Genomic DNA, 24,610 nt, shown 5'->3' on the forward strand with positions numbered 1-24,610 from the left:
ACATTGACCAATATTGTCTCATTGTTTTCTTATACTCCCACCCCCCCACCCACCCACCCCCCACATCTGCTGCCTCTTGTCTTAAACATAGATTGTCCCTGCCCCAAAGTGCTTACAGTCTTCTGTGTTTATACAGTACCTAACACAATGGAGTCCTGGGCCATAACTGGGGCTCTTAGGTGCTACAGTAAGACAAATAATCAACAAGTAATAATATATAGGCACACTCACTCTCTGTTTCAGATAAGCATGAACATATGAACTTGGATTAAAAAATAACAGTTGTGGAGCATATGAAGGTAAAGAAACTCCTTTGTTAGAGAGTTTAGACATGAGAGGTATACAGACTTGTACTTGATTTCATTAATGTGTTTTATTAACTAAAATGGAGCACTAGATACTTGACATCAATACAATTCCAGTCAGAAAGAGGTTCCGATTCTGATCCTGCACCGCCTTGCACCTTTGTGTAGTTCTTTACTCCTATGCAAAGTGGTACAAAACACTACCAGTCTGATTTAGTAGCAGTTTACATCCACTTTGTACAGGGAAGAATGAGGTATAAAGCCAGAAGGGACTTTATATCATTTAGTCTGACATCCTGTATAACACTGGCCATAGAATTTCACTGAGTTACCCACACGCTGAGTCCAATAACTTGTGTTGGACTTGTGGTAGCAAGTCAAAATGCCTTACAAAAGTCCAAGGCAGTTACCTTTCTCAGCCAAACTTATCTCAAAGAATTAAATCAGGTTTGTTTGACAAAACCTATTTTCCATAGAACCATGCTGACATTAATTATATCCCTATCCTTTAGTTCTTTATTGACTAAATCCAGTACCAGCTTCCATTATTTTGCCCATGGGTGATGTCAGGCTAAATGGCCTATAATTAGTCAGGACATTCTACTTCAGAGGTGGGCAAACTACGGCCTGCGGGCCACATCTGGCCCACGGGACAGTCCTGCCCGGCCCCTGAGCTCCTGGCCCGGGAGGCTAGCCCCTTCCCCGCTGTTCCCCCCCTCCCCTGCAGCCACGCCGCTGCACAGGCAGCGCTCTGGGAGGCGGGGCTGCGCGCTCATGCAGGGCAGCGCATCTGGCTCCGGCCGGGCGGCGCGGCTCCAGACATGCTGCTCTGAGCGGCATGGTAAGGGGGCTGGAGCCGGAGGGCTGGATATGGGGCAAGGGGTCCCGGGGGGCAATCAGGGGACAGTTGGATAGGGCAGAGGTTCGGGGGGAGGGGGGCAGGTTGATGGGGTTAGGGCAGTCAGGGAACAGGGGGGTGGTGGATAGGGGGTGGGGTATTCTGAGGGGGGCAGTCAGTGGGATGGGTCAGATAGGGGGCGGGGGCCAGGCTGTTTGGGGGGCACAGCCTTCCTACCCAGTCCTCCCTACAGTTTCGCACCCCAATGTGGCCCTCAAGCCAAAAAGTTTGGCCACCCCTGTTCCACTTGCTCTTTTTTAATACTGGCATGGCATTAGTATTCTTTCAGTCTTCTGAAACTTCCCCCGTATTCCAAGATTTATTAAAAATTAACATCAGTGTATGACAGATCTCCTTAGCTATCTGTTTTAGGACTCTTAGGTGTAAGTTATCCAGGCCTGCTTATTTAAAAGCATTTATCCCTAGTAGATTGTTTAACATCCTCCTTAGTTATTTTATTACAGTGGAGAGATGCAGAACAAATAATGCTTATATTGTCATGACAAATTATTGTATTACAGCTAAATTAGTGGAAATGATTTAGAACTCTGACAGATCACGTGCTTGATCATAATTTTTAAACTAAAAGTCTCTAAACAGTGAGTTTAATTGAAGTTCCCTTATGAAAGCAAAAAAAGACATCGGGCATAGAGTTACTAAACACACAGCTGGGACACTGCTCCAGTGGTTTTTTGATGTATATTGTACTCAGTTTTTCTAGGGGAAAGCAATGGAAATGTTTGTTCTAATATCCTGCCCCCACAGTACCAAAAAAGAATGTTCAATGGTGAAGCCATCTTTGGAAAGGCATTGAATATAACAAATTATCTTGCAATTTACTTTAACTGATTGATATCAGTTATGTTGCTGCATGAATCTATTGCCAAAATATAAAACTTTTTGGTCAAAAGAGTTTAATTTGGTCAAGAGTCACCATAATAAAATAGGTCTTCTTTCCAGAGTACAAACTTTTCACAAATTGCATATCAATTTAGCAGACTAATGTATTCTCTTTTAGAACATATAATAATAATAATAAATAAATAAAACAAGATTTTAATGTATCTAAAATCTCTTGCAGTAATTGGATTTTAGTTTAGTGTAAGTAGCATGCACTCTCTCAGTGAACGGTGCAATGTTTTACCTGTAATCTCATGTTATATACATCCTCTGCCATAAACTGTATAGCAAATATTTATTCTTTACACTGTGATCTACTTTTGCTGTGATGCTACAGAAACAGTCAACAGAACACACATTGATTCGGCTTCCTTATCCATATTTTAGTATTGGTGAAACGTGCCCATTTTCCCATTTAAAAGGGTCCATATCGTCTAGTCAAAACAGAGACATTTGTTATGGCAGGTATACCAGACATGCTCCTGGTGAAGATCCAGGAAAGAAGAACACAGATGTGCACCAGTGACCCCATTAAAGGCTGAGGGCATGTTCTCCCTCCAACACACCTGACCCGCACTATGCATTAGAGGCATTCTCTTCTCCTCCCCACCACCACACACAAGTCAACCCCTGTCCCTTACTATAGGCTAGAGACACTGCTTCTCCCACACTCAATCCCCATGAAAGGTTTGGGACATTCCCTGCTCCTCCTCCTCTCCACACACCCGACCCTCTCTTGCGTCCCTCCAGCCCCCCGCTGCAGGCTGGGAGGGACACTGGGCTTCCTCCCGCTGTCTCTAGCCCTTCTCTGCTCGACCGCCGCTTTGTCACCCACTGCTCCGAGGGCGCCCCCGGGGGCGGGTGTCGCTCACCAGGAGGCGACCAGCGGGTTGCTCCTGTCCACGACTTTCACCCAGGGCTTGTGCCACTGGATGCGCCCGGCGGCTTCTCCCCACAACTTCTCGGGCTCCGCCACGGCAGCCCTGTACGCTTGCTCGTACGCGCCCTCGGGGGCGGCCTGGCCGGCGCAGAAGCAGCGCCGGGCAGCGGGAGCGCTCCCGGCGCCGCGCGGGGCTGCCCCGCTCAGCCAGCCATTGCCCCAGACCCGGCTGCAGGCGAGGAGCCGTATCGCCCTGCGCTGGAAGTCCATGGTGGTGCCGCTCAGCTGACCGGTCCAGTCCCGTGCGGCTGAGGAGCGGCTCCCTCTGGCCCGACTGAAGGGCCACGTGGAAGCCGCTCGAAAAAGCCGAGCTGGATCCCCTGCCTGCTGCAGGCGCCGCTCGCTGCTGCGGAGCGCTTCCCGGGCAACAGGTCTGCAGGCGCTAAAGTGCCGAGTCCACCCCGGGCTTTGCGCCTGCCGCTTGGCCGCCCTCGCTGATGACTGGGGGCCAGGGGAGTTCGATTGCACAAGCTTGACCGCCCCGATTTCGGCCACGGTCCCTGTGCTTCGTCGCGCAGCTCGGGGTGTGGGCCGGGCAAGACAGACTTTCCTGCTTATACGGCAGTGGTAATAGAGCCCTAGCCGGCTACACATTTGTATCCGCGCAGCCGGGGCGCAAACTGTTGGCACAGCTCCTCGTAAGACGCCTTATCCATAGCACCTGAAGGCATTTGACATAGATTCGAACAGCCAACGCGTCCCTCAAAGCAGGGAGCATGCACCCAATGCGTGCAACCCCTTTTACCTCCAACACCTAAAGCCCACAGGGGAGGCTCCACCCAGCACAACCAACAGCCTGGGCTTCCAAAGCCTGGGGTTAGCCAGACCTGTCAACTTTGTGAGAACCCAAGGCAGAGGAATACACCAATCTACATCTACACCAATGTACCTCTCCCCGCCCCCCACCCCACCATTACTTTCAATAAATCACAAATATTCCCTCTCCCTCCCTCCCCCCCCCCCAAAAATAATCAAAACCTACTGTTCAACTGTATAGGCTTATTATGAGGATTAAGAGGAATGAATTAAGTGGGTGCACAGGGAGCAAACTGAAAAAAGGAAGAAGAGAGGGGCACCTTATTGTAGGGTTATTTTTAACACTTATGTGATTTGTATAAGTACTGGGTGTTTGGTTGCACTTATACCATACTTCCCAACATTTTTAGTGGCTAACGCAGGGCAGGTCCTGTCCCTGGAGGAGCAAGGTTGTGTGCTGTCACTGGGATTGGGAGGTGGGTGCTGCCCCCACAAGGGGGGGAGTTGCAGAGTGACCCTGTACTCATCCCACAGCAGTAGTTCCCGTCACTTATGGCAGGCTGGGCTCGGCCCCCCCACTCTGGGCTTAGTGACTTGGCACCTTGGGCATGGGCTCACTGCATCACTCAGGTTTGACCTGGGCCCCTGATGGGAGAGTTGTGGGCAGCCAGGCTAAAGGTGAATGCATTAATTCCAATTTGAATCAGTCCTTTCCCCTTATCTGGCTAGAAGGAAGGGGATGTGCAGTGGGGAAAGTCTTGAACCAGAAAGTGGACACTGCCATGCTCTGTTCAGTAAAGCCAGAGCTGCATGGCTAGCCAGGAGCTACAGTGAAGCTAGAGCCAAAAAAGATTCCCAGAAACCATATACAGAGCCCCGCATGGAAAAGGCTGTAAGTGCTGGACATCACAGCTGGGTGCAGGCCTATATGGCACTTACAGAGAAGCAACAGCAGGTGGGCAGGGAGGCAGTGCAAAGAAGCCCCAAACAGAGACACTGAGCCTGGTTTGGAAACTTATACATTCCTATTTGCTTGGAATAGAGCTACATTGGAGAGGGTACCCCAGGAACTATCCCTGAAGATCCCTAATTCTCAACTGGACTGCTCCAGGGACCCAAACATTTACAGCTATGGCTCACTTTGAACTGTAAAAGTTTAAGCCTCTGAACCTAAGGTATGTGCAACCTTTCCCTTTCCTACCAGCCCTAGTAAAATACCTTTTCTTGTAGCCACATGTCTGACTGGTTACTGGCACCTACCAAGGCCAGCACCCTGAAGACCTTGCTACTGAAGCACCAACAGTGCTTGCCTTTGAGCCGTGGTATGCTACTGGCACATTATGGGCTTGGTGTACTCCATTACTGAGCAGCTGCAATAGTTACAAACTAAAAACATCTCCCCCACCCCGTGTTTTGAAAGATTCTACTGGTTTGAGAGATATTCCCTGTGCCTAAAATGAGGACTACCACTAGTATCAGCAAGGCCTCTGAGAATGGAAGAAATGTCTTAAATTCAGCTACTTCACAGTGTTTTGAATTTCTTATTACATCTCTGGCCATGCCAGAGGACTTTTCTAAGTTTCAGAGGGTCCTTTTTAGAGTACTATAAAATGTGAACCAGCTAAAAGAATATGCTAGACTCCTGAATTTTGCAGAGGTATATATCCTTTATGGAATCAGTTATTTTACTGTTCTAATGGCTCTATCTATAATGTTAAAAAAAGAGAAAAAAAGGAGGGGGGGGGAGATTGTTCACAGAGTCACGTTATAAAAAGACATTATATAAGAGACAGCAGCAAAATGTAATTTTCTGTGACTGTGAAGCGGCTGGGATGAGAATCAGCACCTCCAAATTGGAGGTCATGGTCCTCTCTCAGAGGAAAGTGGATTGTTCTCTCTAGGTGAAGGGGGAGCAGCTGCCCTTAGTGAAAGAGTTCAAGTATCTAGGGGTCTTGTTCACAAGTGATGGCAAGCAGGAACAGGAGATTGACCAGTGGATTGGTGTGGCGGCAACAGTGATGTGGGTGCTGTATCAATCTGTGGTGGTGAAGCAGGAGCTGAGTTCTTGGACAAAGCTCTTGTTTTTCAGGCCAATCTATGTCCCCTTCCTCACCTATGGTCATGAACTTTGGGAAATGACCAAAAGGACAAAACTGTGGGTACAAGCGGCAGAAATGAGGTTTCTCCACAGCGTGGCTGGGCGTACTCTCCAAAATAGTGGGAGGGGCTTGGCTATTCAGGGGAGCCTTGAAGGAGAGCTGTTACTCCTCTGGATCAAGAGGAGCCAGCCGAGGTGGTTTGGGCACCTGATAAGGATGCCCTCTGGGAGGCTTCCTTTGAAACTCTACCAGACATGTCCCACTGGGAGGAGACCCCAAGGCCGACCCGGGACACTCTGGAGAAATTATATCTCCCACCTGGCCTGGGAAGGCTTGGGAATCCCTCAGGAGGAGCTGGAACCTGTTGCAGAGGAAAAGGAGGTCTGTTCCACTCTACTGTCCATACTGTCACCATGATCCTCACCAGAAACAGTGGCATAAAGGAAATAGAAGAAGAAGAAAAAAATTACAACTCAAAGTAAGTATATCTGTGTGTCAACAAATCAGAATAGCCACAAATATTGTAACATTCACTGTTAACTTGGGGGTTATGCTAGGTGACTATTATTGATATGTTCCAAGTTTAGTCATTCAACAAGTTACATAACCGGTAAATGACTAAACTGATCAAAAGAAATAGTCTATTTACCCACTACAAGAGGAAAAACATTAACTCAAATTCTCAGTCAGGACTGAATAAGGTGAGCAGGATTTGACCAATAAATGGTTTCATTTTGGCCCAACCCCCTCTCACTTTATCCCATCCTCCTCCCTCAAAAACAACTACCACTCTTCAGACATCAAGAATGGCGGCTTCTATTTCTGAGTCAAACAAAACCACATTATCATGAGTAATGCCAAGAGGCCCCAATATGCTAGGCCCCATATATAACAAAGAAGCTTACAATGCAAGTAAAGATTGTTCGGTAGACATTCTAAAAGAACTACACACATTTAAGGTCCCGCCCTGTAGCCTGTGAAAGGACTGGAGAATGCCACCAAAGCAAAGGAATCAGAATGGCATTTCTGAGACACCAAGAGGCTGCCCCTTGGAACGCTGTGCCACCTGCACCATGTTGCAGATACTCTTTCTCAGCTATGGAGAGGGGGGTTGAAGAAATAGGCAGGGATGGAAGGATTGTCTGTACAGATCCTCTGGCCAATATGCTTCAAGGAAGAGGAGCACAGGGGTTGTGAATATGACTGCAGTCCTGAGATTGGTATAGCATTTATGGATTTGCTCGTGGTGCATCAGAGGAAGAATTCCATTTCCTCCCAGTGTCCACGGAGAGTGCTTGCACACAGCCAGTATACTCAGTTGGGGCCTGATCTTGCTCCCTTTTAAGACAACAGGAATTTTGTTATTGATTTCAATGAGAACAGGATTGGGCCAGTAAACAAATTTGGTTCTTAGGCACCAAGGAAAGCTTTTGAGTTGGCTGGGCATAGCACTGTTAGTACGTAGGTATGTGTACAGACAGCTTAAACACTCATCCATGCTCTCTTCATCTCACTTCTCAATTTCTGCAACATCCTTTTCTCTGGCTTTGACAAATGCTTTCTTGCACCATTGGCATCCATTCAGAATGCTGCTGCAAAGATCATTTTCCTAGCATGTCACTTTGATCATGTCACCCTCTCCTCTGCATCCCTTCATGGCTCCCTCTTCTCTATCATATGAATCTATTTGTCTTCACTTTCAAGACCCTTCACAACGTATCCCCACTTTACCTGTTGTCTCTACATTCTCATCAAAAGGTCAACTCCCGTCCCTGATCAGCCCATGACACCAGCCTCCATCGCCCCCGAATTAAATTTTCAAACAAAGCACCTTTGTGCTTTCTCCCAAGCTGCCCCTCATGCTTGGGAATAGCTCCCCATAAACACCCACAAAACTAACTTACTATCCTCATTCAAACCCTCCTTCAAATATCCTTTGCTGTGAAGGCCACAAAAAAATTGACAACAGTTAGGCTGCTCGTGTGCTCAGACCACTGCCTAACAAGCTGACCAGTGTTGTCTCATTCCCTTGTACTCTCTCATCTTTCTGTATTTGTCTGTTGTCTCTTGTCTTATACTTAGATTACTAGCCCCTTGGGACAGGAACGGTCTTTTTGTTCTGTGTTTGTACAGCACCTGACATAGTGGGGTCCTGTTCCATGACTAGGGCTCTAAGGTGCTATGGTAATACAAATAATAAATAATCATAACAAATAATAATATATTTGTACACACACAGTCTCAGATAAGCATGAACAGGAACCGTCTTCTGTGTTTGTATAGCACCTAGCATAATAGGATCTTGGTCTATGACTGGGGCTCCTCAGTGCTACAATAATAATTAATAATAAATCACAGTTTGTCTTGAACACAAGCATGTGATATGTGGGCAGCACAGTTGAGTTCTGCAAGTTCACTTTTAGAGAAGTCTCTCTGAGGGCCTGTCTGCCCCAGAGAATTTAAATATTGCTACAGACAGATGAGATGCCTGAAACACTTGTTACCTCATGTTCACACAAAAAATTGCTCTTTGTGTTACATAATCATTGCTAGTACTGTAGCAGTTGCCCATCCTGTGGGCAATTCTTGACAATGCTTTCTGTCTACACCAGTTTACTGCACGTTGCTACCATACCAACATGGATGAGAACCACAGGCTTTATATCTGTGCTGTTTAAGATTGTCCTCCCCACTCAGTCTACAATGGTCTTGTACATAATTCAGTGACGGTTTTGCACCCTATCCACTAATTATTCATCTTCAAAGCACTTAAAGATTTATTCATTTTAATCCGTGTTTCAAAAAAAAATAATGCCATGTTTACTATGAAAAACACAGTATTATGCTTCAGGGACATCATTATTCATTTTTTCCTTGATATTATGCACATTCAGGCTAAAAGAAAGCAGTTAATGGCTTTTAAATTGAATTTAGCAATACAGTCTTAAATCTGCCTGTCCTGCTCTCTGAAAAGATAGATATTAAATGCAATGGACAAACTTTCATATGTTTATTTTGATTAAGTTTGACAGCTCCTGACAATGTGTGAACAGACCAGATCAAGACTATGTTGCCAGAGCAGATGATTTATCAGACTCAAACGAAGATTTATTTTAAAGTTCTATAAGATTGGAAGGTTAGACTATTGGAATAGATATAATTCAATGGCAAAGAACTCTGTGAACTCAGAGTTAAGGTTGCTTGGTGGTATGTCATCCCCTTGAAGATTGTTGAGGAAAACTCAAAATTCTAAAAACCAGGAAACACACAGTTAATGCTGCCCATGTGACCTTAACTCTGCCTGCTTTCAGCAATGCCCAAACATACACCATTAACACATATACCTTTAGTCTGCCAACCCCACAGTTGCTGAAATGTACAAGCTCTTCACCTCCTTTTATAGCCCTCTCACTCACAGGATTCTGTCCAGTGCTATTGCATGGCTACACTGCTATTTATACTCACATTAGCTTGATGAGAGCTAGTGCAAGTATGAGTACCTGAGCAGGGGAATCACACCCCTAGATTCAGAGTATAGACATAAACCCAGTGTCCCACCTCTCACTCCCTACGCCTCCCGCACCTGAGCCCTCAGTCTCTCTCCCCTCCCCTACCAGGCATCCCCATTTAACCCCTTCCCCATAACCTCCCTTCCCTTTCTACAGCCCCATGCCCTTCTCATCCTATTCCCCCATTCCACCGCCCCCTAATATCTCTCCCGTCCCAAGAAGCATTCACATGTCTAATTTTTCTCCAAATACTTTGATTACATTTCTCCAAAAATAAAACTGCCCCCCCCCCCACACACGCCATGCATAGGTGCCGACTCCATGAGTGCTCCAGTCCTGGAGCACCCATGGAAAAAAAATTGTGGGTGCTCAGCACCCACCAGCAGACCTCCCAGTCAGATCCTCCCCCTCCCCCCAGTGCCTCTCACCTGCCCCGTGGGCCTCACTGATCAGCTCCTCCCCCTCCCTCCCAACGCCTTCCGCCCGCCAGTGATCAGCTGTTCAGTGGCATGCAGGAGGCGTTGGGGGGAGGGAGCCGGAAGAGGTGGAGACGGTACTAAGGTGGGGGCTTGAGGGAAGGAGTGGAGTGGAGCTTCGGGCAGAGCAGGGGTCGAGCACCCTCTGGCAACTAAGAAAGATGGCATCTATGCCCATGACTCACAAATTTTATCAACCTCCACCTCCTCCATCCAAACTCCTTTTGTTTTAGGAGGGCCTGTGATTAACTTGTTTCAAGCTCCTTGAAATCTTATTATGGGGTGAGTTAAAATGCCATTGAGATTGGTAAGTGAAAACTTACCATTAAGTTAATATATCTGTAAGCATAAGATCCCAGCTAAGACAAAAAGAGTGTGTGAACCTGCCCTGGAGCTTTTGGCTTAGTATTGTTTTGGACAGGAGAGAGACAAAAGACTGAAAAAAACAAGAACAAAGAGAGAGGCAGAGGCAAAAAGCAAGAAGGCCAAGCCGTAGCCTATGATCACAGTGTGACCCTGGGGAAAAGCTAGAGAGAAGCTTTTAAGTTGTTGGCTAAAGAGATTTGGGGCTGTAAACTAAGAAACTGCTCCTTTTGTTCTTGTTCATCCTCCATTTAGACAAGGGGGACTAAGTACATTACTTGTAAATAAACAAGATTGTATCAAAGAAAATACCAGACTCCATCAGTTTCTTCAGCTGGGCCCCAATCTTTGGCTAGTCACTTGGGTCAAAAAGGAGCAACATTATCCTTAGTTATGTTAATTGAAGGGTGACTTCACAGCTGTCAGTCTCAACAAGGGCTTTGATTCATCCACTCATTAGTACCTCTCAGGGCATGTCTACGCTCTGAAATTAGGATTTTATAGAAGTCGATCTTTGGACAGCGATTTTATACAGTCGATCATGTATGTCCCCACTAAGCGCAGTGGGTCAGCGGAGTGCATCCTCAACACCCTGGCTAGCATCGACTCACGGAGTGGTGCACAGTGGGTAGCTATCCCACAGTCCCCACTGCCCATTGGAATTCTGGGTTAAGCTCCCAATGCTGATGGGGCAAAAATATTATCGCGAGTGGTTTTGGGTACATGTCGTCATTCTCTCCTCCCTCCCTCCTTGAAAGCAACAGCAAACAATCATTTTGCGCCTTTTTTCCTGGGTCATCCATGCCGACACCATAGAATGGCAAGCATGGAGCTGCTCAGCTGTGCACTGCTGTTGTGAGCATTGTAAACACCTCGTGTATTATCCTGCAGTATGTGCAAAGCCTGGCTAGGAGCTGCCAGCATGAAGACGATTGTGAGGAGGACATGGACACAGACAATCCTGAAAGCACGGGATGTGGCAATTGGGATATCATGGTGGCACTGGGGCAGGTTAATACAGTGGAATACCAATTCTGGGCCCAAAAAACAAGCACAGACTGGTAGGACCGCATAGTGTTGTAGGTATGGGATGATTCCTAGTGGCTGTGAAACTTTTTCATGCGTAAGGCCGCTTTCATGGAACTTTGTGAGTTGCTTTCCCCCGCCCTGAAACAGAGGAATACCAAGGTGAAACCTGCCCTGACAGTTGAGAAGCGAGTGGCGATAGCCCTGTGGAAGCTTGCGATGCCTGACTGCTACCGGTCACTTGGGAATCAATTCAGAGTGGGCAAACTTACTGTGGGGAGCTGCTCTGATCCAAGTAGCCAAGGCAATCAATAACCTTCTGCTAACAAGGATAGCGACTCTGGGAAATGTGCAGATCATAGTGGATGGCTTTGCTGCAATGGGGTTCCCTAACTGTGGTGAGGCGATAGATGGAACACATATCCCTATCTTCGCACCAGACCACCTTGCCAAACAGTACAGAAACCACAAGGGGTACTTCTCAATGGTGCTGCAAGCACTGGTGGACCACAAGGGACGTTTCACCGACATTAACGTGGGATGGTCGGGATGACGCTCTCATCTTTCAGAACTCCGGGCTGTTGGAAAAGCTGCAAGAAGGGACTTTCTTCCCAGACCAGAAAATTACTGTTGGGGATGTTGAAATGCCAATAGTTATCCTTGGGGACGCAGCCTACCCATAGCTCCCATGGCAAAGCCGTACACAGGCAGCCTAGATAGTAGTAAGGAGCAGTTCAACTATAGGCTGAGCAAGTGCAGAATGGTGGTAGAATGTGCCTTTGGATGTTTAAAAGCTCACTGGCACTGTTTGCTGAGTAGGTTAGACCTCAGCGCAGCCAATATTCCCATTGTTATTGCTGGTTGCTGTGTGCTCCATAATATCTGTGAGAGTAAGGGGGAGACGTTTATGGCGGGTTGGGAGGTTGAGGCAAATCGCCTGGCAGCCAGTTTTGAACAGCCAGACGTCAGGGTGATTAGAAAAGCACAGCTAGGCCCGCTGCGCATCAGAGAGGCTTTGAAAAACAGTTTCATGATCAAGCTACAGTGTGACAGTTGAGTGTGTCTGTCCTTGATACAAAACTGCCCCCTTTGTTGAATGTACTTCCCTGTAAGCCAGTTCCCCTCCCCCCTTTGACCACAGCTGGCAAAGGAAATAAAGTCCCTATTGTTTTGAATCCATTCATTCTTTATTTATTTTTTAAAAAATTGAGATCACTGACAAGCTAGCCTGAATGGGATGGGGGAGGAGGAAGGGACAAGGCCACATTGCTTATTGTAGCTACACTACAAATCAAAGCTGTTTGAATGACACCCTTCCGTTGCTTGGGCCATCCTCTGGAGTTGAGTGGCTGGGTGCCCAGAGCCTCTCTCCCTGCATGCTTGGGCGTCTGGGTGAGGAGGATATGGAACTTGGTGAGGAGGGCAGGCGTTTATACAATGGATGCAGCGGGTGTCTGTGCTCTAGTTGCCTTTCCTGCAGCTCCACCAGATGCCTGATCATGTCCGTTTGCCCCCCCATTAGCCTCAGCATCTCCTCCTGCGTGTTCTGATCACGCTCCCTGAATGCTTTCCTGGCCTCTGCCACCGAATGCCTCCACACATTCATCTGTGTCCTATCAGTGTGGGAGGACTGCATGAGCTTGGAAAACATGTCATCGTGAGAGTGTTTTTTTCACCTTCTAATGTGCGATAACCTCAGGGACGGAGTTGATACGGGAAGCATAGAAACATTTGCACCTGCAGGCGGGATAAAAAGGGAGAGTACAATTTAAGAAGATACATTTCTGAGAACAAAAGGGAGATTCTTTCACAGTGAATCAAGCAATTCACAGCAGACAGCACATGTGTTTTAGGTACAAGGTCGCATTTTGCCTTTTATATTGAGCGCCTGCCAGTAGGGTGACACATCACACATAGCTGGGCAACAGAATTTAGTTTCCAGGCAGCCATGGTAAGCCAAAGGGTACGCGGGGTTGGCTTCTTCTGCCTTCATAACATGTGGGAATGGTTTCAAACTGCAGCGCCCTTCTTTCCCATAGCAAGCAATGGTGGTTGGGTTTGCCGTTTAAAAGGAGGGGTTGCGGTTTTGGGGTGGATGTGCAGCACATCCCTCCCCGCACCGCATGGCTATTCTCTGGGATGGTCCCTTTTAGCCAAGCACAAACAGCCCAGCATGAACGGGGTCCTTTTACTGTTCCCTTACAAAAATTCCCCTATTTCAACCAGGTGACAATGAATGACATCGCTCTCCTGATGTTGACACAGAAAGATAAAGACTGAATGTTGAATGAATGCGACCAAAACCCAGGACCATTTGCTGCCATGCTTTGTGCTGCAGTGATTCCAGAATACTTTCCGCTGGCTTGGTGTGGTAAAGTGTCCTACCGTGGAGGATGAAATAAGGCAGCCCTCCCCAGAAACCTTCTGCAAAGGCTTTCAGACTACCTCCAGGCAAACTTCATGGAGATGTCCCTGGAGGATTCCCGCTCCATCCCCAGACACGTTAACAGACTTTTCCAGTAGCTATACTGGCCGTAAATGCATCCCAATTCTTCATAGAAAATCAAACATTAAACACAATTGCTTTTAACCCCTCTAGTGTAGTTACGAATGTGCACTCACCAGAGATGCCTTCTCCACCTTCAGGGTCCAGGAACCCGCCTTGGGAGGGTATTGGCTCCAGGGTGATGAGAAGGTCCTGGCTGCTGGAGAGAACGGATTCTCCGCTTCCCTGCTGCGCATTCTCCTCCTCCTCCTCATCCACAAAATCCCTAGAAGCGGCATGTATGGGGCTCTGACCTGGAGCAACCGTTTGCATCCTTTTGTCTTTTGGTAGGCTTTCCTGAGCTCCTTAACTTTCACGCAGCACTTCTGTGTGTCCCTGGTGTAGCCTCCCTCCAACATGCTCTGTGTGATTTTGGCATACATATCAGCATTTCTTCTGCTGGTTCGGAGCTCTGCCTGCACAGATTCTTCTCCTCATACAGCAATCAGATCCAGTGTCTCCCGTTCGCTCCATGCTGGAGCTCGTTTGAGATTCTGGGACTGCATGGTCACCTGTTCTGCTGAGCTCTCCATGCTGACCATGACTTCCGACCCACAGCACATCAATAGTTTAATTTCTACCTCTGCACAAGAAAAGATCCTCACCTAGAAACTTTTTGAAAAATGGCTATTTTCTTCAGATCATATATCTCTGCAACCCCCATCTCATATTACCCCAACCTTGGGTCACTCAGCCTACCCTGACCCTGCTGAGGACAGGTACATCAAATTTCAAAGGAATCCAACTAAGCATAACTATTTCAGATTACTTAGAAAGTTTGACCTTCAAAGAGAAGTTGTGACACAAGCATAACTATAGTGGTGCTGCCATACCTGCACAGGGGCATAGACTCATCCTCTACATAGTGTATTTCTCCTTTGTGTGTTTTTTCAAGGCAGTAATGCTTTGTTGCATCAAGTGACAATTACTGACATGATGTGGCTATTCTTTTTCTTACATCATTCTATATGGTGCTTTGATTTAAATTACTTTGAAAAGGAGATGTGACTCTTCTCTCTATCTCCTCGCTCTTCCCTTGTACTCTGTTTTTGGTGGTCTCTTTCTCCAGTGGAGGATTTTCTAAGAAGATATTGTGGAGATTTCAAAGTAACTGAATCTGTTTTATGGGTTTGGGCTTTTGTGTGTGTGTTTTTCTTCCTGACTTTTCCCTTTGATTTCATATTTATTGTGTTGAATGGAAATTTTTAGTCCTCAGACAAAGTTTTGGGGAAACAGTCTTAGTTGATGCACCTGCGGAGTTAATGCAAAACAATATATTTACTGAGAGGCTGTGACCTCTTCTTATACCAAGATTGCAATCAACTTCCATTGTAAAACCATGTTTTTAACTCCCTGTGACACTGGCATGAAAAATAGGTTACTATTGAGAGGTTATTTTAAAAACTTGTTGGGGATAACTGGAGGCCCATTTGTGCTACCCCTCCCACTGATTTCAGTGGGCATTATGAATCCCAGCCTGTTCTCATTTATATCAATGACCTATTTTGCCATTGACTTCATTAGCAGTAGGAAAGAGCGCGTGAGCACACTGCCTTCCAATAATAGTCTGGTAGCATTTCCCATGTCATTTGTTTCTTTTTTTATTTATTTATTTATTAAAGGCCCAGGTGTTCTTCCTTCCCTGTGCATCAGCAAACAGAGCTAGCTGACTGTGGAGAAAAAAAAAATTCTGTGACACTCTCGCTATTCCCCCTCTGTATTCGTGAACTTTAGGAGGCAACACTTCTTACAATCAATCCTGAGCCAGAGAAGTTATGCACTGCCCCCTACCATAGGTTTGTGCCTTAATGACACAATCTGGTCCTAAAACAATCAAAGCTTCAGTTCGGTAGCCAAAAAATACCAAAACATTTAAACACCAACATTCTGTAATTAACAAATTGTGCAATCTTATGCACTGACAAGACATTCAAGATAGTGAAGTCCCAATCAGACTGCAAAGAGCTAGAAAAAGGATCTCACAAAACTGGGTGACTGGGCAACAAAATGACAGATGAAATTCAGTGTTGATAAATGCAAAGTAAGGCACATTGGAAAACATAATCCCAACTATACATATAAAATGATGGGGTCTAAATTAGCTGTTACCACTCAAGAAAGGTTTCAGAGTAACAGCCGTGTTAGTCTGTATTCGCAAAAAGAAAAGGAGTACTTGTGGCACCTTAGACACTAACCAATTTATTTGAGCATAAGCTTTCGTGAGCTACAGCTCACTTCATCGAATGCATACTGTGGAAAGTGTAGAAGATCTTTTTATACACACAAAGCATGAAAAAATACCTCCCCACATCCCACTCTCCTGCTGGTAATAGCTTATCTAAAGTGATCACTCTCCTTACAATGTGTATGATAATCAAGGTGGGCCATTTCCAGCACAAATCCAGGGTTTAACAAGAACGTCGGGGGGGGGGGGGGGGGTAGGAAAAAAAAGGGGAAATAGGTTACCTTGCATAATGACTTAGCCACTCCCAGTCTCTATTCAAGCCTAAGTTAATTGTATCCAATTTGCAAATGAATTCCAATTCAACAGTTTCTCGCTGGAGTCTGGATTTGAAGTTTTTTTGTTGTAATATCGCAACTTTCCTGTCTGTAATCGCAGACCAGAGAGATTGAAGTGTTCTCCGACTGGTTTATGAATGTTATAATTCTTGACATCTGATTTGCGTCCATTTATTCTTTTACGTAGAGACTGTCCAGTTTGACCAATGTACATGGCAGAGGGGCATTGCTGGCACATGATGGCATATCACATTGGTGGATGTGCAGGTGAGCGAGCCTCTGATAGTGTGGCTGATGTTATTAGGCCCTGTGATGGTGTCCCCTGAATAGATATGTGGGCACAGTTGGCAACGGGCTTTGTTGCAAGGATAGGTTCCCGAGTTAGTGGTTCTGTTGTGTGGTATGTGGTTGCTGGTGAGTATATGCCATCATGTGCCATCATACCGAGTGGGGTGGGGGGAGGTATTTTTTCATGCTTTGTGTGTATAAAAAGATCTTCTACACTTTCCACAGAATGCATCCGATGAAGTGAGCTGTAGCTCACGAAAGCTTATGCTCAAATAAATTGATTAGTCCCTAAGGTGCCACAAGCACTCAAGGAAGAGATCTTGGAGTCATTGTGGATAGTTCTCTGAAACCATCTGCTCAATGTGCAGCAGCAGTCAAAAAAGCGAACAGAATGTTGGGAATCATTAAGAAAAGGATAGATAATAAGACAGAAAATATCATATTGCCTCTATATAAATCCATAGTACACCCACATCTTGAATACTCCATGCAGATGCGGTCTCCCCATCTCAAAAAAGATATATTGGAATTGGAAAAGGTTCAGAAAAGGGGAACAAAAAATATTAGGGATCTGGAATGGCTTCCATATGAAGAAAGATTAATAAGACTGGGACTTTTCAGCTTGGAAAAGAGATGACTAAGGGGGGGTATATGACAGAGGTCTATAAAATCATGACTGGTGTGGAGAAAGTAAAGTATTATTTACTCCTTCTCATAACACAAGAACTAGGGGTCATCAAATGAAATCAATAGGCAGCAGGTTTAAAACAAACAAAAGGAAGTATTTTTTCACACAATGCACAGTGAAACTGTGGAACTCCTTGCCAAAGGATGTTATGAAGACCAAAACTATAACAAGCTTCAAAAAAGAACTAGATAAGTTCATGGAGGATAGGTCCATCAATGGCTATTAGCCAGAATGGCCAGGGATGATGTCCCTAGCCTCTGTTTGCTAGAAGCTGTGAATGGGTTACAGGAGATGGATAACTTGATGATTACCCGTTCTGTTCATTCCTCTGGGGCACCTGGCACTGGCCACTGTCGGAAGACCCAGTATGGTCTGACCCAGTATGGCCATTCTTATGTTCTTATGACACAGAGTATCATGGGGCTTGAAAAGCCCCGGTAGGTGTTTAATTTGCCTGAGGCTCCTTAGAGTGTGGAAGAACACTTCTGGGCCTGCTTTTCATGTGATCACTCCACTCTGCCTACAGTACCAGCAGAGCGGTGAAATAATCAATTGTCAGAATGAGCAGCACTTCAGGAGTGAACCTCACTGTACTAGGTTCTGAATGGACAGCCTCTTACAAATGGTACAGTGGAGATGGAGGAGAAGCTCAGAGTATCACAGGAAAATGAGACCGATCACTATACTATGTTAGGGGGCTTATTCCTTCACCCACTTACTTCCCTGGTCCCTCTCGCATGAACAGAGAGCAACAATACCCGAAGTCCAAAGGTGCAAACAATTCGATGTTTATTGGGGTGAACTTCCAGCAAGCATGATTCCAGTTTCCTTCCTTAGTATCCTCCTTCCCAGCTCTGACACCACAGAACCTTACACCTGTGTCCCTGTTCCCATTTCCCCCTTTAGCCAAACATTATTCCAATTTCCTTACCCCCATTCCCTGTTCCCATCTCCCCCACCCACACACCCATCCCCTCCCACCCACGCCCACTCACTTCCTCATTGACTACAGATTATATAGTAAAACTTGAGTTCTGCTTAGCTATACCTTAACCAATCATTTTCCTGAAATTTAACTAACCAATTCTAACATATTGTAACATGATTATGTAACCAATTATATCCCACCGCCTTAATTAGTTTACACCCAGCAAAATTAATTGTACAGCAGACAGGAACAATCACAGAACCAGACAGAGACTATACAGACAAACAATAGCAAAGTGGGAACTATAATGACAAAACAATACAGAAGTGAGGATTTCACATCCCAGTATTGATAAGTGAATTCTTGCCAGACAGGATGCTATCAAACTAAGTTTCCTTTTACATTTTCTAGGCACTTCCCTTTCTCTGGAGGTGATAGGAATACAATCCTGTCCTGATAGTGCCTAACAGCCCAATAGCACCTTATTTCAATGTGACTAGTTTGGAATGTGAGGATGTGACCGTTCACTTCCCAGTTTATGGCTGCCTCTGCTGCTTAGCCAAAGGCCTTAGCCTAAGCACAGGGCCTCAGACTGTCACAGTAAGAAAAGGCCCTTACACCAGCAGACAGTGATTTTGATTCTCTTTTGTACCTCTATAACTAGGCAAGTGATAAGAATACACCTAAATTCTTAGCGTATAGGCCTTTACATCTATATCCTAACACTCCACCCCTTTTTTTTCCTTTTTCTTTTGGGATCCTCCTGCCCAGGTATCCCTGGAAAAGCATAGGACATATGGCAACACATTTCCTGATAGGGCCAGGCATCAAGGTGGAAGGTGTCGATATTCCATTTGTCCCACTGCCCCTTGTGTAGTATAGTGCCCTGCACCTTCTCTCATACGGGCATACCACACCTTTTCCAATTAGTGTTCCAGACTTCCCATTATAGTGGGCCCGAGAAGGTTGAGTCCGGGTTGTCTAGTACACTGTAGGGTTTGGAGGGCTTATTACATTCCTTATAGGTTATCTCCCTATGCAACGTAACACAAGTACAGTTAACAATACAAAATCCACAGCAACACTGAGTCCTGACCACTGCAGTATGGTCCAACATTCGAGACACCCCCAAAACACTGCCTCTCCTCCTTCGACAGGGTCACGATCTTATGTGTCCAGTTGCTGGCAGTTGCAACAAGCTGCCCCTGGAGGTTTTGCTTGCTTTTGTCCGTATCATAAGTCCATTGAATGTTCACAGAGAAATGGGATATTGTCCAAACCAGTTTGACCACTTGGTATGGAATCAGGCAGTATGCCCTGGCTTATTCACAGCAATAAGATTCACAGATCCATTTGTGCACTGAAGTCCAGATAGCAGCATATAGATGGGTGTAGTTTGGTTATGGGCTGGTATAATTGTGCCCCCAGTAATATGTACATTCCCAGCAAAACACCTTATACACAGTACACCCAATTGTCCACCCCTTGCATAGGCCATTGATCCTGCTCCTCTATAGTCACAGGAGAGGGGCACATCCAAACATCTTCTGTTGATTTACACTATTTTACACACCCCTCCATTGATTCCCAGTGAGCTCCTCCCCTTCTCATTATTTCCATAGGGCTTGTAGGGACCACCTTAGCTGCCATTCCATTTCCAGGTACCATGGTAGCTATTACACAGGTGCTGGCCTCCTCGTTGAGCATTTTGCATTCCCATACACATCTTCCCACCAAGGTCAGCCTTTTGAAGCCATCCCCCACCCATGTCATGAGATTTTCTGTTCATTAAAACACAGCAATGCTAGCAACAAGACAAACACCACAGGCAAACACCACAAAACATAGATCCATGGTATTCTGAGTTATTCTTCCGCTGGCGCCAGCTTGCTTGTAGAGTGTCTGAAAAACAAAAGAAACAATTTCCACCCCCCTGGTGGGGACAGATTATTGCTTAATAATAATACCACTTTCTTTTACAAATGTCCTTGCTAATTGCAGGAAAAACAGAAGAATTACCTCCAGGCTGTACTTATTTTGTTCTATAGTCAGGCTGTTCTATAGTCAGGCTAGTGAATTACCCACTCACTGGTCATTTATGAAATTCATGAGGTGGTGTACCTCAGTTTCCCCTCTTGTACAACAGGCCATGTTTGCAATAGTTTCTCTGCTGTACCAAGCTTTAAGTTTATTCTCAGGTAATAGCTGAGACACAGCTTCAGATTTTAGCACTGTACACACACACACACACACACACACACCCCTTAAGGTTAACCTGTCCCCCTTATTTTCAGGCTTGACTTGTTTTTTTCACCTCCCTTTCCTGGAGGGCCTTAATCTGAGTCTTCTAGTAGCTTGTTTGCTGACCAGATGTATTCATTATTTGCAGCTCCTTTGTGCCAATCAGCTAGGTAATTTGCATTTACACAGAGGCTTACTAGCTTGCTTCTGGATCCAAAGCTGTTAGCAGCTGAGACACTGTCTTAAAAGGGAAGCATTTTACTTCCACCAGAGTTCTGATTACTTTCATCTCCTGCTCCAAAACACACAGATCTGAAAAAGAAAGCACAACCTATTGTGGCTCCTTTTGGAGCCCTATTAGGATTTTAATGAAGTACCATGTTTTATTTGCATTTCTTTTACCCCTTCTCCAATATACACCACACACGTCCTGGGAAAATGCAAATTCCTTCCATATAGTTTAACTTCCATAACATCATATTAGCCAAATTAATTTTACACAAGGTGTAACTGCCTCCCCCATGCCCACAGAGTTTTCATGCACACCCACCAAAGCAACAATCTGATCCCCAGAGCCACCCCAAGGCTCAGTGCTCCCATCATTCCTCTCCTTTTCCTTTTCTTTTACCTGTGCACACACACAAAATTCTCTTTTGCCTAACATCCCTTGCACTGTGATTACTCTTTTTTACACAACTGTACCCCAATTACACTTCCATCTTGTACAACTAGACACAACCAGGGGCAGCCAAGTTAAGTTCCAATAGAAACCCCTTACATCCTTTATTGATTTTGATTACATTACCCAAAAGTCAAATAATTTTGATCAGATTCTCTCTCTGCCTGCAGCAGTCCCCTATAGACCATTTCTGTGGGAAAAGGGCCCATTTTCCCTCAGAATAGCTGTAAAGGCTTTTGGGGACAGAAGCGTAGTGGTGGGAGTAGCCACTCGACCTGACCCCCTTGGAAAATTTAATTACCAAGCTTCCATCCAATGTGACTGCACAGAGTTGCACATACAGTTACATTTATATAACTGGGTTTTATCATTAAACAAAAACTCCTTCTTGACATCTCACATAAGTATCCAAAGTACCCTCCATTAAAACTTCAGAAAAACAAAAGAGTCTGGAAAGGCAGGTTGCACTTTGAAATTTTTTTTTTTCCACTCCCCCAGGACCAAGTCCCAGATCCAGTCTCTAAAGGTGGTCTGTTAACTCTGCTTTTGACTATAAACCCTTTTGTGCCAAATCATCTTTCACTACCCCTAACTAATTTACAACCCTTCAGCAGCCCTTGCTGAAGCAGCACCAAACTTGAAAGATTCCTGGCAGCTTCCCATAATGCTGCCCTTACTTCAAACCTCTCACAAGCAGACTGAAGAGCCTCCTTTCCCTGGAAGGCATTCAGTCCCCATGGGCAGGGACCTTCTTCCACTACCCATATACCAAGGAGGGTGGGCTCCTCAGCCACCCCCCATACCTCTGGGTCCCCTAACACTTCCTCCATTTCCTTTTTAATCTCATCCCAGGTTGACCCCTGCACCTGGTATGGGCCCTGGTTCTTCCTTATCCATTTATCCAAAAAATCCTTTACCCTGGCTTGCCAGAACCCGCAACTACCATCACGAGAGTTCGCGATACCCCCTCCAAGCAGCTGCGCGGACTGTTGGGGAGGGGGACTTACAGGCTGCCACTCACCTATCCAATGCGATGCATCCGAGTCAGTCACGGCACCAAGATGTTAGGGGGCTTATTCCTTCACCCTTTTCCTTTCCTTTTACCACACAAAATTCTATACTCTAAGAATTTAGGTGTATTCTTATCACTTGCCTAGTTATAGAGGTACAAAAGAGAATCAAAATCACTGTCTGCCGGTGTAAGGGCCTTTTCTTACTGTGACAGTCTGAGGCCCTGTGCTTAGGCTAAGGCCTTTGGCTAAGCACCGGGCCTCAGACTGTCACAGTAAGAAGAGGCCCTTACACCGGCAGACAGTGATTTTGATTCTCTTTTGTACCTCTATAACTAGGCAAGTGATAAGAATACACCTAAATTCTTAGAGTATAGGCTTTTACAGACAGGCCTGAATATCTATATCCTAACATACTATAGAGTGGAAGCAAATTAAATTCCTACTTTAGTTATAGTCCTAAAATCTGTTTCCTAAAGGAATGTTGGTAATGAGTAACTGTGGAAGATCATATTCATTAAACAAACTGCTTGCAGCCCATACTGATATCTCAAGGGGTAGGGGTTAAAACCATTAACTTGAGCTTAATTTACAAAACACCATCAGAGATGATTCCTTGGTTGCTGAAATTTATCTCTAAAGATTTTTTCCAGCAAGATTTGAAAGACAAAACTAATGAGTTTAACATTTCCATTTTATTTCCTGAAATTCACACATGGAGGATTTTCAAATAATGTGGACTGGTGTGTTCAGAAATTCTCATCTTAGCTATAGATGCCATTAAAATACACACATGCACACTCAAGGCTTTATAACTTGGCAAAGAACAACAAACTATGTTAAATTATTGTCTAAAGTTAGGCTTCAAATAATATTGTTTGTTTTTTTCAAACAATAGAAAACATTTTCCTCCAACATTTTCCTTTAACATAAAAAAGGGAAAGAAAGAAATTCACACCTTTGAAAAAAGTTTTTTTAAAAATATTCTTATTTTGTAATTTTTTGTTAATCTTTTTACAACTTTAAATAAAATATTGTAAAGATTATTTTGCCGCCTCCTATTCTTGGAATTTTCTAATCCCAATTTGCCAGGTACCCATATCTCCTAATTCAAATCACTTCTGGAGACTCACTTCTGCCACAAAGCCCACTATTGAAACAAAAATAACCTTACTTTGATTCTACCAGTGCATCCTGTCTTTCTTGGTCTGACTTGTAGATTGACAGCTCGTTGGGGCAGGTACAGTCTTACACAGTGCTGGGCATACTATCAGTGATAAACAAATAATAGTACTACGTTTGAGTTCAGTGGGTGGTAGTCCATGTAATCCAGTGAAGTTTCTGTCAGAACCTGTTCTTTTATTTATTTCCTTCAGAGGTAATGGAAACGGAACTGGTAGGCTGAGTGCTTAATTTGTAATGCAAGAGGTGCCGGGGCTCAAGCAATTTTTTACTTTCATAACTGAGGGACAAGCCCAGAGGTGCCAGGTTTATGAATTGCCAAGCTTAGAGGTGCCGGGGCTCAGCCCTGGATAGCCTGAGTCTTAAAATGAGTACAAGCGTTCCAGTTTCCTGTCAACGAAACCCAGAATAAAAAGCAAATCACATTTATATTCAAAATCCAGGAGGCATCTTACACACAGAATTTAAAACAATACTTTTGATAATTTGAAACAAATTACATTAAAATGGAACCCTTCAGGAGGAATTTTTGTCTATTCTATGTGAACATTAAAGATCTTGTGATATGTTCTGGAATATTAAGGGCTGGCCATAGACAAAAATTTATTTTACTCACCACAGTTATCTGTCTGCTGTACTCCTGCCCAAAGATGGCTACATGTCAGTGGTGTTATATGTATTTCATCTGTGCAGCGCATATAGATCTTTTGGGGGTGAAGAGCAACATTATTCTATGTAATAAGATTCCAGGAATGTCACTCTGAAGCCTATAATGTTTGTTGAGTCAAAGTAAAGTAATGGAAACAGCTACAAACATGGTTGAGAGCTCTGTTTAGAATTCACCAGGTTTAACCATTACTGGGATTCATTGTCTGTTACTGTCTAATCTTTAAGTTGTCAGCCTTTTGATTTTTAAATCATACCTGGCTGTATGAATTACACCTGTGCAACAGCACAGACTTTCCACTACTAGTATAAATTATTAGTGCTGTTATTTGACTCCTCTGAAGGGTTTCTTTGCAATGCAAGAAAATTTCTTCACAAGCACATTTCCCAAACTGAAGTCCTGTTTCAAACACATTTAGCTTTATACGTGCAAATAGCCCTGCTCATGTAACATTCTGCTGAATCTGAACCAAAATCCTCAGTGCCTTTTGATTATTATCCTCCCTACTGCCAACTCTTCTTGTATATTTAAAAAGGAAAGAAACAAACCCACAGAGGATTATGTTTTAAAAAATATTCTAAATTGAAAAT

At 44.8% G+C, this 24,610-nt stretch overlaps 1 protein-coding gene across 1 annotated transcript in view; it reads right to left on the bottom strand.

The window, feature by feature from the left end:
• The window catches only part of ACSS3 (acyl-CoA synthetase short chain family member 3), a 124,445-nt gene extending 120,868 nt beyond the window's left edge, over positions 1 to 3,577 (bottom strand). Inside the window, exon 1 of the mRNA XM_074941971.1 lies at positions 2,976 to 3,577. Within this exon, the coding sequence (XP_074798072.1) occupies positions 2,976 to 3,253 (278 nt within the window). The 5' untranslated portion in view covers positions 3,254 to 3,577. The remainder of the gene's footprint in view (positions 1 to 2,975) is intronic.
• Positions 3,578 to 24,610: the final 21,033 nt, after the last annotated feature.

The sequence above is a fragment of the Natator depressus genome, chromosome 1 (assembly GCF_965152275.1).
Source record: "Natator depressus isolate rNatDep1 chromosome 1, rNatDep2.hap1, whole genome shotgun sequence".
Lineage (NCBI taxonomy): Eukaryota > Metazoa > Chordata > Testudines > Cheloniidae > Natator > Natator depressus.